The 18,686-nt window shown below is 40.5% G+C and overlaps 2 protein-coding genes across 10 annotated transcripts in view; both read left to right on the top strand.

The window, feature by feature from the left end:
• evi5b (ecotropic viral integration site 5b) overlaps positions 1-4,230 on the top strand; it is a 41,383-nt gene extending 37,153 nt beyond the window's left edge. For all 8 annotated transcript variants that reach the window (XM_061030621.1, XM_061030617.1, XM_061030616.1 and 5 more), the window contains one exon: positions 1,147-4,230. In XM_061030621.1, the coding sequence (XP_060886604.1) occupies positions 1,147-1,419 (273 nt within the window). In that variant the 3' untranslated portion in view covers positions 1,420-4,230. The remainder of the gene's footprint in view (positions 1-1,146) is intronic.
• A 141-nt stretch (positions 4,231-4,371) lies between these two features.
• On the top strand, positions 4,372-10,710 carry gfi1ab (growth factor independent 1A transcription repressor b). Of its 2 annotated transcripts, none has more exons than XM_061030630.1 (7): positions 4,372-4,516; positions 7,385-7,498; positions 8,055-8,240; positions 8,554-8,945; positions 9,176-9,313; positions 9,462-9,627; positions 9,829-10,710. In XM_061030630.1, the coding sequence occupies exons 2-7, from the start codon at positions 7,387-7,389 to the stop codon at positions 10,005-10,007; spliced, it is 1,173 nt and encodes a 390-aa protein (XP_060886613.1). In that variant the 5' UTR covers positions 4,372-4,516; positions 7,385-7,386; the 3' UTR covers positions 10,008-10,710. The 2 variants fall into 2 exon arrangements, with proteins under 2 accessions (XP_060886613.1, XP_060886623.1); XM_061030640.1 differs by having other exon boundaries at positions 4,513-4,605.
• Positions 10,711-18,686: the final 7,976 nt, after the last annotated feature.

The raw sequence follows: 18,686 nt of genomic DNA, 5'->3' as shown, positions 1-18,686 counted from the left end.
CCCCAGTGGTTGAACCCTGATCAATGTGTAGCCCCCTCCCATCTTACGGCGTGATCAGCTATGCACTTGAGACAGTACTGGAAGCTTCCATAGAAACATTTCTAAACATCATCGGTCAAACTTTCTTTGTATAACCCAAACTTCATTATAAGAGATTTGGCATTTAGTTTCAATCTCAATCTTTTAGGGTTTGTCCAAATTAGTTTTTGAATGGTGCAAGAATTCTTTAAGTTCTTGTAGCTAATGGTAAAAAAACAAAACAGTTGTTATTCCCCCCCTAAGTCAAACAGGAGCCTTAAGAAAAAGGGAAAGACGTACACAAACCACAGAAAGGTGAAGTCTGAACTTCATCAAAAGGGTTTCATGTTTAGGAGAGAAAAGATTGTATCATAAACAACACCGCACCCGCAACCACTCTGTTAAAGATTTCCATAGGACACCTTCAGGACTGTCCCTGACATAGTCCCAAATGGAGCTTGCACTCACCCAGGAAGGAATGAAACAATGTCCCATCTGCACTTTACTTACTGATTCTCAGTGTGCAGTCGTAGGTCGTGCAATAAGTCACAACGCCATTACATGCAAAAATGAATGTTTGAGGTGATTAAGAAGCGGTGAGATCAGCAGAGCAACACATGAAACATTGGCTTTCCATCTGTTACCATCATCACATGTGTAATCTGTGTCTGTGTCGTCTCTAATATCTGAAGTGATCTAAAAAAAAATCCCATGTTAGTCGATAACTTTTTTTTATTCCATGTTTAGTTGTTCCAAAGTGCTGGTGTTAGGTCATGCAGTTTTTTTTTATCATTTTCTGTTCTTACATAATGGTTAATGACACTGTTTTCTGGTATATCTGCAGAGCTAGTGTAGTATTTGAATGAGTGTGTTTCCACTGTGCACTAGCTGTATTCAGTATAGGGACACAGCTCATAGCTTGTGCATTGTTCACATGTGTTTAAGTTGCTGCCTGCACGTTAAAATTGTGAAAACATCACTTACTGCCAAAGATGTGACCACTTTGTGTTGTTAATGTTATACCTGTCAGTCTTTGTGCCCACCTCTGATGTTACATGTTAGTGTTTGCATGCAGGATTAAAGAATCTTAAGTGTAGCTCCTAATGCTCCTCATGCTTCCTCTCACAGATCTGCTGCTTAAAAGGACAGAGGGGCTTGGCCAACCCTCCCACTTTTGATGGGATCCACATCGTCAATCACTATGTCAGGGACGACAGGTCTTACCAGTCTTCAGATGAAGATGGAGTCAAGGACCCCATCCTGCAGGACAGCCAGCAGAGGAGCGGCAGTCGTATCAGACTGCGGCCCAACCTGCCGGACACAGACAGCGAGGAGGATGAGGAGGACGACGAGGCCCTGCGGCTCTCTGTACCTCCGAGCAGCAAGTCCACCACCGTGTGATGTCGGGACAGATGCTGTCAGCACCCAGTCAAGGAGAGGAGGTGTTCCCAGCAGCCATTTCAGAGGAGGAGTCTGGAATTTCAGAAAGCAGATGCATCATCATTTCATAGCATGAGAATTACACTTACGGATTGAGTTTATTTAGCTTGTTTGTAGTTTTTTTTGTTTTCTACTTGAGGGAAGCAAACACCACTGGCAGAGGCGGATCATCAGCATGGACCTCAGCAGAGAAACCAATAATGTGGAGGAGTGTATCAAACTCTACTGGGCCACAACGACAAGAGGAGGAGAATCACTCTACTGCCCCCACTCCTCGTATAGGTACAACACAGAGAGAGAGACTGTGCAATAAAACCTGTGCTATATCACACACTTCATTCAAGGCGTTTTTATACTTTTAAAAGCATTTTATAAAAGAACATCACACACGTGGTGCCGTTACTCCTAAGTGTCTATCATGCAGAAACACGATTCATTAGAGTCTTGCTGAGCGTGGTCAGAGGCTGCTATCAGAGGCCCCTACGACCGCCAGCAGTGACGCTCTGGCCTTCGTTAATGCTGCACCGGGGCTGGTGAAGCACGAGGTCAATGTGACATCTGCATACTTGTAGATATGTAAATGTGTATCATGTTTGTTTGTTTCCTTTTGAACTTGAAAATATGTATCTAGTGCATATCTGATGTGTAGATTATAATGTACAATTCAGAAAGAGAAAAAAAAAAGGGACATGTAAGTTACATAAATATGGTAACACCAATGACTACACATGTTTGTGAGAACAGTGAGAAGAACTCCAGACAGAAGAGAGAGAAACATAAGTGATGTTCCCTCATCAGAAGACTTCGGCCTCCTCGTTCTGCACAAAGTTAAAAGTGAATAATCTATGACAGAGGGAGTATGGCCAGGTACAAGAAAAATAATAATTTTATTCATACTTTGGACTTTAAAAAAAAAGTGAAATGTCGAGAATTAAGTTGAAATATCGCAATTAAGTATAATGTCAAGAATAAACCAACAGCGTCAGAGCCAGGTGTGAGAGAAATAAAAACCAGGAAGTAAGGTTGTTTAAATCTACCATACTCTGATACTTTTGGATGCCAAGTGTTACTGATACTGAAGCTGTATAAAAATACAGATCTTAAGGCAGATGTTTAACCCAAAGCTGTGAGAGAATCACAGAAAGAAGTGATGGTGACGTCAATATTAAAGGTCAGCAGATACTGACTTTTCTGAAGTCCTTTAGACGCGTCACAAAGATGCAAAAGTAATGTTTATGTTTGTAACAGACGGTGAACAGAGGAGGGGACCGTGTCCTGGAGTTTTCTTATAAATTTTGGTAATTAAAAGCAACAACTTACCCATATTTTGGGTGCCCATCAATTCTTGTTGCCATGGTATCAAACAGGCATCGATGTCTTGATTTCTTTTCCTCCTAGTATCATATCAAAGTGTGAAATTCTGTGATGGTGTCAACCCCTCCAGGAAGTAGACTTCTTTATTTTCTCATTTGTTCTTAAATTCGTAAATGTCTTTATTTTTCTTGTACCTGGCCCTTTCTGAAAATTTAAATTGATTATCAGCAGTTTGACTTTATTCTAAAAGTGAATTAATTAAAAAAGATCTTCCCTTAGGGTGGGTTTCTTATCCATGGCCCTATTGGTGTGTTCAGACCAAAGCAAAGCTCACAGTCACCTGTGTGAGTTTGACTGCAAGATCATTTGTGTTTAATATCGTTGGTTAAACACAACCTGACAAGATTCACCCTTCCAGATAAGTTGGCAGGTGAACTGCTTTCTCAGTAGACTTAAGATAACTTTCCTGCTGCCTCCAGTCGTTAGAGGCCGACAGGGGGAAAGGTGTTCTAACCCGTTAGGTTTGGTTGTACTAAGCGCAGGACCAGAGTTACTCATTTTCAATCTGCCCACTACAGCAGCAAGACTTCCAAATAAACTGTTTTTATTGTAATTTAATAAGTATAATGATGATTCAATAAAAACATCATGATCCATTTAAGTAAAAGTCCAAATGTTTGCTTTTTACATGAGACAAAAAGCTACATTTACAATAATCAATCGTCATGCTTGAGTCAGTCTCTGGACATCTCAATGCTGAACTTTTTAAACTTCCAAGAAAAATGTTTCCTTGATAGATATGAATAATCTTTGCATGAAGTCGTACCGGGAAATCTGCTTCGAGTCTGAACACGCTGCTGTTAAAATCAGTGCAGAAAAAGGTTTCTGGTTCATTTCTTCACTCTGAGTTCTCTGACACATCCCAGTTAACCTTTCAGCTAGTTCATTTGTTAATGTGTCAAATGTGAGTCATGCCTATCATATGTTCTCTGTATCATACATTTGCACATGAACCAGATGACATGAGTTTCAAACTGGGAGTTAGCTCTGAGATAACACAACCTTGCACACTTCAATCTGGAGAGGAGTCAGGACCTTCCAAGTGTTTCCAAAGTTTAAGCACTGTATTCTGTGCTCATCCTGTGTTTGTGTAAGAATTTCTCTGAATGCATGTATTGAACACTAACTCCTGTGTTCAGTGAAAGTGAACTAAGCATTGTTGGAAGTCCAGGAAACAGAAAAAACGTGAGTTTGAAAATATCCCTTTGTTAAAAAAAAAGAAGTGATTGTTTGCTGGGAGAGGAACACGTTATGGCACTTTTTTTTTTCTTGAGTCTGCAGTGCAGTAAGGACACACATGGCAACACTATGAGGCAGTCAGCACACTCTGGAGATTACATGAGATTTCTGTGTGCGTGTGTGTGATGAGTTCTCAATAAAAAAACATTTGATAAAACTCCCTTTCTCTTTATCTCTCTTTAATGTAATGAATGACCAACGACCCCTGTATATAACACTATATTCTTTAGAGGCGGAGACCCCTGACCTGATCCAGCTCAGCCGCACTGTGACTCTGAGCACGAGTCTCAGCTCTGCCTTCCTCACACAAGATTCTTGCTAAGATTGAGAGCTTTCAGGAAGTGATTTCTCGCGGTTTTTCAGAGCTCACTCTCAACTACTAATCATTTCAAGCAGAAAACCACATTTTTAAAGCGCGTGCAAGGCACCCTTGAAGATCAAGCAGGTTTGTATTCATGCTTATTGCTGATAAAGACGCGTATTTTTTATTCATTGAGAAACTCCTGACAAGATGGTAAAGGTGCAGTGAGCTCAGTAAGTGTTGAATTAATATTTTATAATGCAGTGATTGATGATGGTTGCTGATATTTGGATAATGCCCCAAGAGGGATTAATAAAGTTGTTTGAATTGAATTGAATGCGTGCACTGGCGCAGAAAATGGAAGTAACATAACAATAAGAACAATTTCTCATTTTTGCAAATCTGCCAAGCAGACACGTGTGTGATTAAGCTGTCATCTGAATTCGATTTAATTCATTTTCGGCCTAAATGTGCAAATTTGGGTCGACATTACCCGCCGAAATAGAGATAAAAACAATACTGTATACATGCAACTAACTGCATACATATTTAGAACTGAAAATATGGATCTACTAACCTCATGTTGATCAATTTCTGAAAGTGTAGACGGTCATTGTGGTAAGAACGCAATAAAATGATGGTGGGCTGTGGGAGGCGTGAATTATTTCGCTGTTTTCAAATGCAGAGGCGTTGTTAAATGTTTATTTTTTTGTTTATTTAAATAAATCATGCAGAAACATTAAATGTATTTTATGTGTTTAAAAATATACATGACAAGAGGCACACAAAGACATGCGAAAAAAATATGTGCCTTATTATTATGCAGCATTCACACTATTGATTTTGAAATCTTTATTATTATCCGTATTATTATTATTCTACTTCCCTAAGTTTTTTACTTCTACTACTACAATTGATCAGTGTGCAGGAGCAGAGAAACAGTTGAGGATGCAATGAACTTCAAGTGGTTAACCTTTTCAAAACCCCCAACACAACGAGTTAACCATTTGACCAGTTAACCCAGTCCAAGGTGAATTGACCGCAACCACCCATCACAATTTCTGCTGGAATTGTCATTTTTATTATTATGCATTGATGTTGGTCGTTTTTTGTTTTTTTTTAACTCTGTGCCGTATCGTCGCTCATTATGTCCTGATGATGACGCAGCGTCCTCCCCACCAGCCTATCGGTTCTCTCCGGGCAGCAGAGCCTGTCTCCTTGGACTTTTATCGGCTCCGGGCTTCATATCTTCCCCGATACAGAGTCCGGATGCCTCGGTCGCGGTGTGTGTCTAATCGAGCCGGGGCACGTGGCGCTTTGATTTCCGGTCGACATGGACTGATGTGAACAGACTTCAGTGGTCAGTGGCTATCAGAGACATGGACTGATGTGAACAGACTTCAGTGGTCAGTGGCTATCAGAGACATGGACTGATGTGAACAGACTTCAGTGGTCAGTGGCTATCAGAGACATGGACTGATGTGAACAGACTTCAGTGGTCAGTGGCTATCAGAGAGTGTGTCCTCACGCTCAGTTTGATTGGACCAGGTTCAGACAATCACAGAATTAAAATAGTGTGTTAAATGTTGTGATTGAGAATATATTTTCAGACAGGGAGGTGATATGAGCGGATGTAATAATAAGTAGGGAGGGGGGATGTAGAGGATGTTTACTTAAAACAGTTTGGCTAAAATGGAGCTCTGTGATCAACAAAAAACTTGACAATAATTTTGCCTTGAATATTAAAAGATAGGCTATCGGCACTGAGCACGAAGCAAATGTTAATTATTTTATATTGCGGAATATTGCATGGTTATATTCTCTGTAAAATCAGAGTACCCTTTACTCCATCCCTGAAACAGTTTTAGTATTCACTGCGGTGGATAAAAGGCACCAGGGCGCGCGACTCCATCCTTTGTTGTGTGCGTAATGACGCTGAAAGGGCGCACTGATGAGCGCCCTGCAGGGCAAACTGAAAACAAATTGTCTCTGTTTTGGCCTTCTTTCTTTTGAGCATAATGAAGAGGGTAATGTGAACCTGTCACCGCGGGCGTGAGGACGGCTAGTGTCTGTCGCATAATAACAGTCTCCGGCCCAACAGAGCACCAGACCGGGACTACGCTGCACGTCATTTAGAGTATCTTAAATCCACAGATTCATTACAAATTAACGTGATATTAATGTGAGGATTTATATGAAGTCTTACCCTGCATGTGTGTAAATAACATCGGGCCTCATAGGTAGTCACTTGTCTCATCACTCGTAGCCTTGGCGCCAGCCCCATAAATATAAGCACAGGCTTTGGTTGAATATGCATTTCAAAATATATATGATCTATATTAGGGACCATGAGGCTACTGCGAGTTAAGGGTTTCCCCCACCCTTTTATTTTACCACTATATGCTATATGTAGCCTCTCAGCAACTGACACCCTGGGGTGCGCCTACGCGCTTCCTCTCCCTGTAAGATTGAGTAAGTCGCCGATAAGGCCTGTATCACTTCTACTGATTGCCAAAGGCTCTTTTGGAGGACACGAGCCGCAGTCTGATCCGGGAGGGACCAGCAGCTCCGGGCAATGGGCTCAACGCTGCAAAAAGTCACTAGATTCTGACTTTAAAAATGCGAATAATATTTCCACACATGTTTCCTGACATACAGGCAGCGCACTCTGTTGTGTTATGAACTGAGGCCTGAAATGAGTGCATTTGCATCGAGGGAGAGTGACAAGAAGTCGCCCCCGCTGCAGACGGTTTTCCTCTCACCTGTAACCACACTGTCAGTGCTGACTGAAAACACTACAGGCGGATATCTTTTGCAGCGGAGGGGCCGCTGCTGTGACACCTGTCCGCGCAACACCTGGCAGACGAGACAGATCGTGGTGCGCATGCTCTGTTGCCAGGTTGAAATCTCTTAAAGCACTTGGAGCAGCCCAGCGCAGATCAAATCTTTGCAGGGTTCAGTCACGGCGCGCAGCTCTCCTTCTCATCAGTGATTTGTCTGCTCTCACATCAGAGATGCCTCGCTCCTTCATGGTGAAGAGTAAGAAGGCGCACAGCTACCACCAGCCCAGGAGCTTAGAGGATGACTACAGCAGACTGGACTCGATACTGGCGCACATATGCTCAGGTTTGTGCAAAAATAATTCCGGTTTTTAGATATTAACACGCATTTCAATGTAGCATTAGAATTTCTTATCATAAATTTAAAAAACGTTTCTCATAATAAATAACTATTAATGTTGAAGTAAAAACACATACATAACGCTGCTTCTGATTTTACAGTTAATAGAAACGCAATTTATTCAAATAGACCTTCATTCTTGTTGTAATAGGTTGAGAGGGAAAGTAATTATCGGGTAGAACACTTCACCCTAACGAAAAAATAATTTCTAAAGTACAGAAAGTACAGAAAATTAATTGAGACCTTATTTTCTTTTATTATTCAACAATAAGGTCGTTGAAATAATTGAGTTCCTGTCCCTATTCTTTTGTTTGTAGGCCTATATCTAACAATTGTCTGGAATGTATTTTGCATTAAAATACGATTTGTAGATTGTTTTTTTATTTATTTGTAGAACTACAAAATTCGCCTGACATGGTTGGAGATTACATTTGAGCAGACTTGAAAACATTTCCTTGCTCCCTTTTCGTTAAGATGCTGACTGTGCTTGTTTCCCCCTCAGAGGTGGATAAACTCCCGGATGACGCCGACATGTCGGTGGACAGGTACGACCTCTCTCCAGACTCTCACCTGGCCGACGCTGCTGATTTCTCCCCGAAGTCTCCGCTCAGCTGCGCGGACAGTCTGTGTGGTCCCTCCTCGGACTATGAGGACTTCTGGAGGCCTCCTTCCCCCTCAGCATCACCGGGTACACACCACCACACGTGCTCCTTTTCTTTCTGCACGTTGTAACCTGTATAATATTTCAAATGATCATATGCTATAGGCCTAACTGTGTATAAGATTTTCTTACATCTCCCTTTTCTTGGGAAAGTTGGAATCTTCTTTTTAAACTTCTTGAACAGTTTTCTAAAACTCATTAAATTTGGGGAACATTTATTTTGATATTTTCAAAAGTATCATCGTCTAGGAATTCTCCGAGGAAACATTGCATGACTCTTTTGCCCCTCTTTAACCATGTCACTCATTTCATTACATTTTCATATGTTTCCCCTCTTCAGTCGATTCGGAGAAGTCCCTCTCTCCTCTGGTGGATGAGTCTCAGCCCTTCACTGTTCCCTTCCGGCCGTACGCCTGGAGCAGCTACCCGGGACCCGGGCTCAGGCCCTTGTTGCAGCAGAGCCTCCACCCCGGCCTGGAGGTGGACAGGGGCCCCGGGTCCGTGGCCTTTTACGCAGACAGGAGCACACACCCAGCCCTGGATTCATACCGGAGTCTGGGCGAGGAGGCTTATGGAGACTACAGGAGGCACGCTGCTGCTGCCGCCGCTGCTGCTCTGCTGTTTCCCGATGGAGGCCTGCAGAGGAAAGCCCACAGTGTGAAGGCCCCATCCGACCTGCTGTGCTCCAGTCTCATCCTCAACGGGGCTTATAAGTGTATCAAGTGCAGCAAGGTGAGGAGGGAGATGCATTCAAATATTTTGCGTTGTGGGATTAAATCCAAAGGATGGTTTACAGAAGCTATTTAATGCAGAAACATAAATATCAACCAAAATCTGTAAAACCATGTTTTTATTTTAGTATAACTTAAAACAACAACATCACATTAACAAGCATTAAATGTATCCATCTTAAAGACAACCAGTGATCAAACCTAAAGAACATGTTTTTCTTCCTCCAACAGGTGTTTTCTACTCCGCACGGTTTGGAAGTCCACGTCCGCAGATCTCACAGCGGCACGCGGCCGTTTGCATGTGAAATCTGCGGCAAAACCTTCGGACACGCGGTCAGTTTGGAGCAACATAAAGCGGTGCACACACAGGTAACCTCACAACACTTAAAAAAAAAAAAAAAAAAAAAAAAAAAAAACAGCGTCCCCGGAATTCACACCTCTTCTCTGGGTCTGCATCTTTCTCGTCCAAAGCTGCGTTTTTCTGTCATCTCTGAACTCGCCTCTGCTCACGTTTCAGGAAAGAAGCTTCGACTGCAAAATCTGCGGTAAAAGTTTCAAGAGGTCGTCAACACTGTCGACGCATCTGCTCATCCACTCCGACACTCGGCCGTACCCGTGCCAGTACTGCGGGAAGAGGTTCCACCAGAAGTCAGACATGAAGAAACACACTTTCATCCACACAGGTGAGTGGGAAGCAGAAGACAACATTGCTTTATATTAAAAAACAAATCAAAGTTAAATTGCTGTTAGATTTAATTTGCGTTCCTTTCAAGTGGTAAATAATCGGTGCGTAAAAGTACGAAATCAACTTGAAAAAATGCCGAATTTAGCTCGTGTTTAATAAAAAATGACCCAAAATAATCTATTTTTAATGTGTTTTTCAGGTGAGAAGCCGCACAAATGTCAGGTGTGCGGGAAAGCGTTCAGCCAGAGCTCCAACCTCATCACGCACAGCAGGAAACACACCGGATACAAACCTTTCGGCTGCGACCTCTGCGGGAAAGGCTTCCAGAGGAAAGTGGACCTGAGGAGGCACAAAGAGACACAGCATGGACTGAAATGAAGCGAGAATAAACCCTCCTGTCATAAAGTGGTCTTTAAAGTATTATTACGGAAACGAGTTGGGACCCCGGATGAAGACAGAGGACATGTTTCAAATGTGCCAGCTCGATCAAGAATCACGGTGATTCCCACTGTACAGACCAAGTGTTAAAGTGCATTTCAGATATAAATATAGCTACAACTATTTATTTATTTTGATACGGTAAACATGTACGTTTATGGCCTTTTGCGGTGAAGACATCGAAAACACTAATTCTTTTCAAATATGTTCCAGAGATCCATAAAACCAGAAATAAGCTGTGAATGAGACAGAATATGAAGGCACATGATCAAATAAATTCGCCATGCCAGAGGAATCCGCACCAGTGGATTGAAAACCCTCAAAATATTTCCACTCTCACTTTCATAACCCTGATCGACCACGAAGCCAACCGAGGTGCAAATCTGCGCCTGTCCACAGACCAGAGGCTCCTTTGTTTTCAGTCTGAAGACATGATGCTGGCAAAACAGCCTCCTCACACTGTGTGATTTAATAAACAGGAGGCCTTAGTCACAAAGATGGTATCTTCCACTTTTACATTTTGCACTTTTGACTGTCGTAAATTAACTGTTTACTATATAATATATTCTCTCAAGTGTATTTTATTTTCTGGTTGGTTTTATTAAAATTCATAAAATGCAATAAAATCAAAAAGTGAAATGAAGTTGACTTGTTTTCTAACTCAAAGGAAACTGCAGATTAAATGAAATCAATTCAGAATTGTTTTACAGACTATTGAACTTCATCTTCACAGGACATTTAAGCTAAATTGATTTTTTTGATAGATTAAAGGGTTTGTAGTCTCTAGGCCATGTTTCATCTATTATTCTCTCCCTTTAAAACATTTATTCTACTACACTATAAACCATCAACCAAGCAACAACAGAAGCTTTCCAGACCTTTACTCACCAAAGTGTTTATGCAAATTAAAGCAACAGAGACACAAACAAAGACGCAGGACATCTCAGCATCTTGCTGCTGTGATTGTGAACGCCCAGAGGCGACTGCAGCTCCTGTTTGTTTTGACCACTGCAGCAGAGTGTTTTAACCTTAAACAGTCTGAGCAGATTGAACCGTTAACCAAGTGTTTTTTTACCCTCATGACTGTTATTTAAAAACAAACAAAAACAAAGCCAGTTTTGGCAGGAAGCCGACACACATGCAGCAGCAGCTGTGATCCTCAGAGGGATTGGTTTGGAGTTTCACACATTGTTGACAGTGAGGAGTCAAAACTGGGGCCTCAGGAATCAAGATTTACAGTTTGAAAGCAGGCAGCAAAGAATCCTGACAGAGATCTTGTGTTGATAAAAACAACAGACAGGACAGTTATTCTTATTCAGTCATCAGAAGGTGTAAACTGAAACTGAATAAACAGACTGATCAGAAAAACAATTCCCCTCCATTAAACAATTTGTTAGTGGAGGTCATACATCACATTGTCAACCTGGACAGCTTTCTTCATCATCATCATCATTTCAACTCGTTCTCAGTCCAACAAGGACAAAAGAAAAGAAGAAAAACAGGAACAATCAGTTAGTCGTCTTCCCTCAACATTGATTGAAATCACTGACTCACAAGGATTTCTATGCCTCACTTCCCTCAAAATCGTACAACATCCAGGCCTGCGAAAACACTGAATATTTTAAAGCCCCAGATGAACAGGCTGAGGGAGAACACAGGAAAAGGCGAGCTCATTTTAAAGCAGAACTTAATGGAGCTGTGCACCTTGGTGCAAGGTTGCACAGGAGGAGACGTTGTCATCTATTCTGTCTGAATAAAAATAAACCTTGTGTTCGTCACATTCCCCCACATTCAAATGTCTGCTAAAAATGCTCTCTTTACAGGAAATCTGCAGTTTATGTAACGGGAATTATAAAGCGTGACAGAGACAAAAGCTGCCATCTGAAATAAAAACACACTCTGTTCAAAGGGAGTGATGTTGAATGTGCTCACAGGGGAATTTTCCTCCAGTTGGAATGAAGCAGGAGCTGCCATTAAGTGCCTTAAACACTCTGAGGGAGCCTCCAGCCAACAGCCGGACCACGGCTCTGTGGAGAAACTGGCAGGGGGGTTAATCTAGGTGGGAAAAGGAACCAGTACACAGCAACTTTTCTTTCTTTTAAAGAAATCTTTTTATTCATTCATGTAACAACAGATGTACAAGGAAATGATTTCTTTTGCATTCCTAAAAAACATCACGAAGCGGTGTCATTATAAATCGATCTACAAAAAATCAAAACCTCAGACATCAGCTGACCACAGAGGATATATTTTCCTTAAACAGGGAAGAAAAAAATATGGACAAGGGATTAAAGGTAAAAGAGCCCTAAGTGGACATTCATCAACATATTTGATTTATTTCTGTTTTTCAATGATTACAAGTAAACTTATTTATCTTTTATCTCAGGATAAAGAGTGATGGTTTCAATGTCCGACATTTTCTCGAGATCTTCATGAATTAAATTATCACGGGAAAAACTAGCCTACAAAGATAGATAAGTGGAGATCTCGAGAAAATAACCAAAATGTACTTATCACGGGAAAAAGGATGTGTCCACCTAGGGCTTCCATACAGAGAGACTATGCTATAACACATCTTAACAGTGACTTGTAAAGTATCCGTAAAGATGAAGGAAGAAATTAATATTAATAGAAAAAATGTGGAACAAAAACGAACAAAGAAAAGTTATTTACTCAGAGATAACTGTTGTTACTTTCTCAAAACATGTCTTTTATTCTAGTGGAAGAAGCTGAATGTTCAGCAGCACTTTGAGTCCAAGACAGATTTCCCCAAGGGGACAATAAAGTGTATCATATCATATCGAATGGAATCGCAATGCAACGTATCGCAACGTAACATATCGTAATGTAACATATCGTAACGTAACATATCGTAACTAATTGCATCTTAACGTATCTTATCGTAACGTTTCGTAACGTATCATATCGTAACTAATTGCATCGTAACATATCATATCGTAACATATCGTAAAGTATTTTATCGTAACATAACATATCATATTGTAGTGTATCGTATCATATCATATAGTAACGTATCGTAACGTATCATATCGTAGTGTATCGTATCGTAACATATCATATAGTAACGTATCGTATCATATCGAATAGTAACATATCATATCGTAGTGTATCGTATTGTAACGTATCATATGGTAGTGTATTGTATCGTAACATATCATATAGTAACGTATCGTATCATATCGTATAGTAAAGTATCGTAACGTATCATATCGTAGTGTATCGTAACATATCGTATCGTAACGTATGATATCATAGTGTATCGTATCGTAGTGTATCGTATCGTAATGTATCATATCGTATAGTAACGTATCGTAACGTATCATATCGCAGTGTATTGTAACATATCGTATAGTAACCTATCGTATCGTAACGTAAAGTATCATATCGTATCGTAACATATTGTATCGTATCGTAACATATCATATCGTATCATATCCTATAGTAACGTATCTTATCGTAGTGTATCGTATAGTAACGTATCGTAACGTATCATATCGTATAGTAACTTATTGTAATGTATCCTATTGTAACTAATTGTATCTTAACTAATTGTGTCGTAACGTATCTTATTATATCGTGTCATAATGTATCATGTCATAATGTATTATGTCATAACGTATCGTGTCATAATGTATTGTGTCGTAACGTATCTTATGGTAACGTATCTTATTGTATCGTGTCGTAACGTTACATAAAGCACCATATCATAACGTATTGTATCGCAATTGCTTTGTATAATAATGTAGCAGAACATGCTTCCAGGAGTAGTCAGCAGGATATATGTTTTAAGGTCAACACCAGTTTAAATTAATTATTTTTTTGTTTAAGTTATGCAAACTCAACAAGAAACTCTTCATTTTTTTCTTCATTATAAACGGCTGCGCAGCATCTTCTCATGAAGAAAGCAGTTTGTACTGATGTTTCATCTCATAATGTGCTGCAGGATTTCCAGTGAGAGATGCACCTCAAGCACAATCTCAGAGAGACGATTTCAAGCAAAAATCTGAAAAAGAAGCATTAGAGCTGACCAGATTTCCTCCAAGGGCATGGTGGATTTTTTTTTAAAGCATTACCCCACTGCCCGGAGGCTTATCAAATATAAATAGAAGACGGCTCAATCGATTCGAGTGGGCGAGTAATCAGAGCATTGCAGTCTGAGGGCTCAAATCCAGGCCTGCATCTTGGACCGTAAGTGCACACACTGGAGAAACCCACACAAACGGGCACACAATCACACATGCATGCACCCACAGGTCTGACTGGATTAATTTTTCCTGACAGACACAGTTGTGCAATTAGAAAGTTCAGTGTGGTTTGTGGTTTAGGAAGACTTAATTATTCATCTGAAATTAAACATGAATAATAAAAGAGAGTTTTTAGAGACACTTTGCCGTTTGATTTAGATTTTTTTTTTTATACCTTATACTAATAAAAGAAGCTGAATTCTCAACCCTGACTAAATACATTATATGGGTTTTTTGTTTTATCTTAAGATCTCTGAAGAGGGCTTAATCAAAAAATGATCTCTTGACAGGATCATGATAAAATGTATTTCATAACAATGATAAACTGGATTGAACAGATCTAACAGCTTATCACACAGTGGAAATAAACGCCACAATAGACAATGTCTGGTTTGCAATTTACGGTGTAGGTCAATATCACCTCTTCAGATTGTTTTTAACTTTGTCTTTTTCAGCAGATAAAGATGTTTCATCGTCTAAAAAAAAATACAGACCTAAGCTGAGCTAAAGTTAATACCAGCTTTAACCAGCTGTCCTCTTAGCTCTGCAGAATAGAATCACAAACATTGTTTTTTTTTATCCTGACACTGTTTAGTTAATTTGTTTTTTAATCACAGTGTCTGTGTGTCTTTGGAAGGAGAAGACCTCTGTGGATAATTCCAAGTAGACACCTCAGTATAATAATGACTGCAGGAATCCATACCCTAAAACTCAGCTAAGGTTATGAACTGCAGCTCTACTCGCACCTTTGTCTGCATAGAGATGTTGGAGGAATTTTAAGAAAAAAATGTGAACGGCTCGATCTTCAATTGTGTCAGTGATTACCTTTAGAGTAAAAACTTATATAAACAGACTGAACATGTTTGACAGACAGAGCAGGTTAAAAAGCTACATTGTAAAGTTTAAATGAACCATCTGTTTTTCAAGGTCTCTGTCATAATCAGGATATTTTCAACCTCGCAGCATTATCAAATAATAGACCATGATAAAAATCAATACTGTTCAGTACAACAAAAAAATCAGGATTATGTTATTTGGCCGTATCGCCCTGTAGCTCCCTCTCTACATAGTAGGCAGTTTTCTTTCATGTCAAGAAATACATTTCTTGAAATGTAGATAAACCATGCGGCAACTTTCGGCTTTGAAAAGTGAAGCTGTTGCGAAAAGTGCAAATCTCTGCAGTTCATCGAGTGTCCACTTGAGGCTGGCTGCACAAGCACCGGAAGTCACATACACAAATATACAAAAAGCCTGTTTTTACAGCAGAGAAATAAAATGTTTACAGCCTGGTTAAAAAGAAAAAGAAAAAGGTCTGATTAGTTCATGTCTCGATCAGCACACTCTGTACGGGGGTGAATTTTTAGATAACTCATCCGTTTTAATTTCATGAAGGATAAGAGGCGTGTAGCTGACCTGATTGACAGGTAGGTGTGATGTTATGGTTTGTCAAAGGGCTTAAAACAGCTCCAGCTCTCAGCCTGTCGTTAGGTTGACTGAAGACAGGCTGAGACAGGATTGTCAGCATGGCGACCGCCATCCATGGGACTCCAAAACCGCCCCTAACAGATCGGTGACGTCACTCAGGCTTCATCCATTAATATTTACAGTCTATGAGAGAAACACAGTAGGTGAGATGTTAAGACTGCAATAGGTTTTGAAACCAGAGCCCATCTCCTGATTTATAACTGTGGTATTAAAGAGAGAATCTCAATAAAACATCCAGAGCAATAGAGATAATAAATAATAGGGGCAGGATCACACCCCTGCAAAAGACAGGTATCAATATTTAGACTCAGCAGCATCAGGTGAATGTTTAGATGCTCATCAACTTTTCAAATGAGAGAAGAAAGGAAAGGCCAAATGTGATTATTTCCCTGAGGGCATGCAGACCTGTTGTGTATATTGTAATAATAATGTGGTATTTGCTCTCCCGCTCTGTTCAGCAGATTTCACACAGGTTTGACAAGTTACAAAGAGAGATAAGCTGAGAGAGAGAGAGAGAGATGAAGGATTTGTGCTGCTTCAGAGAAAAACGCTGATTAATCTGCTCAAACACGAGAAACGCTGCGGAGAAGTTCTTGAAAGAAAAAAACAAAAACAAAACTGTTTTCATGCATAAATGTTTCAGTTAGGATACTTTAAGCGTCACAGAGACTTTCCTGCTCACCTGTCCCCCCCCCCCCCCTCCCCCCTGGTGGTTGACACGCCAAGCTAAGCTGGGACAGATGAAGTGAGGCAGGGCTCATATAGGACACAGCTCTTTTGTTGCAAGAGGCTTATTCATTATTCACCTGATCTGAAAAACAGACTGCAAACCAACTGCACAGCTGTCATCGAGCAACAAGGCGTAGACACAAATTATTCATGACTCTGCAAAGAAAAGGCAGCAGAATGAGAGGAAAATAATAACAAGAGACATCAGCGAGGCAGCTGACAGGCTGAACACGTGTGGGGAGAGACGGCCTGTTTGGGCCGACAAGCTTTCTGCTCAGCCGCGCCTTCACTGAGCTTCCCCTCGACCGCTTTTACAAACTGACGTTGAGAGTTTAGAGTGGGACAAAGGGCCGGACTTATGCTCAAGACTTTTATATTGTTTCAGAGATTTTAAAATCATGAGGCAATTTATTTAAGATTATTTTTTTATCGATGACATTGAATAACTGTAACTCACTGTCTCTTGGGTTAATGGTGTAAGTTGTAGGACCTACCTCGACCTTTAACCCTGCTGTGCTGATTTTATTACAGAACTATCAGCTGATGTTACAAACTGGATGGCAAAAAGTTGAAAAGCCAAAACAAGAAAAGACAATTATTTGTATTATTTACCCTAAACTTATTCCTGACCAGGTCCTATGAAGTACAATAAATCAAATCCATTATCTATACCGCTTTCCCATTCGGGATCGTGGGGGCGCTGGAGCCAATCCAAGCTGTCATTGGGCGAGAGGCGGGGTTACACCCTGGATTGTTCGCCAGTCCATCAATAACTCCCAGTTTTAATTTAATTCACCTAAATGATAAAAGTTAATCAAACATTGCTTTTTGTTCTTAGTTTGACAAAGCAAAGATACAATCTAATTTAACTTTATTGAAACACACAAGCACACCCTGTTTTAACTTCATATTGACGCAGTTTTCATCGCCTTGATCAAAAAACCTTCTGGCTGCCGATTGTGAAAACGCTGCTGCAAGAATTTGAACTAGAAATCCAAATTGGGACGACATTCTGTCTGTTTCTGCATCTCTAAGTCGGCTGCTGGCTCATTTAAGAAATGACTTTCAAATGGAGCGGTTATAGTCGAGTCTTCTTTTAATCAGAAGATTGGTGGTTGGTGTCCAAGCTCCTGCAGTCCACATGTTGAAGTGTCCTTGGGAAAAACATTGAGCTCCTAATCACTCCTGAAGGCGTTACCTTCGATGTTTGGTTGCATATGAATGGGATTAGTTAATATGGCCACTTTACAAAGCAGCCTCTGCCATCAGTGTGTGGATGTGACATGTGTAAAAGTACTTGACTAGTCAGAAAACTAAAGAAGGGATATACAAGTACACATCTATATTTACAATTCACCAAAATTTTATATAAGTACTGAAAGGTTTAATAATTTACAGACATGGAACCAAAAAAAGGTGTATCAAATCAAACTTCAAAACCTAATTTTATTATATGGTTTGCTCTGCCATAAAAACTTGTCTTCCTCTTTTTATTTTCTTATTTTTTCTACTTTTTTTCCCCTCCAATGGGTTCAAAGTTTTGCATTATATTTCATTTTTGCAGCTGTTTTTTTTAAGGCTTAATGTTGCGAATCGAACTATGCCCTATAAATCAAGGTTACCATCATTACTTCTACTGCTCAGAATAGTAATGTTGGTGTAAATGTGCATGTGTGTGTGTTGTTGTTTTCAGTTTTCAGGCCTGTTTATAATGGCATGTCCCAAGGTGAGTGTGCGTGATTCTACAGCCATGACACCACACACACACACACACACACACACACACACACACACACACACACACACACACACACACACACACACACACACACACACACACACACACACACACACACACACACACACACACACACACACACACACACACACACACACACACACACACACACACACACACACACACACACACACACACACACACACACACACACACACACACACACACACACACACACACACACACACCAGTGACATAAGGAAGTCCAAATGAGAGCCGACATATTCTCTGGCCGCCTTGAAAGCTTTCCATTAGCCAGGATCTGTTCTGAGGGTCCCTGGCCCTGAACAGCATGAGCCCATGGGGGCTGGTGGTGGTGGTGTGTGGGGGCTGACTGGGATG

The sequence above is a fragment of the Labrus mixtus genome, chromosome 3 (assembly GCF_963584025.1).
Source record: "Labrus mixtus chromosome 3, fLabMix1.1, whole genome shotgun sequence".
NCBI lineage: Eukaryota > Metazoa > Chordata > Actinopteri > Labriformes > Labridae > Labrus > Labrus mixtus.
The sequence above is the reverse complement of the archived record's forward strand: the minus strand, read 5'-3'. Positions and strand labels throughout refer to the sequence as shown.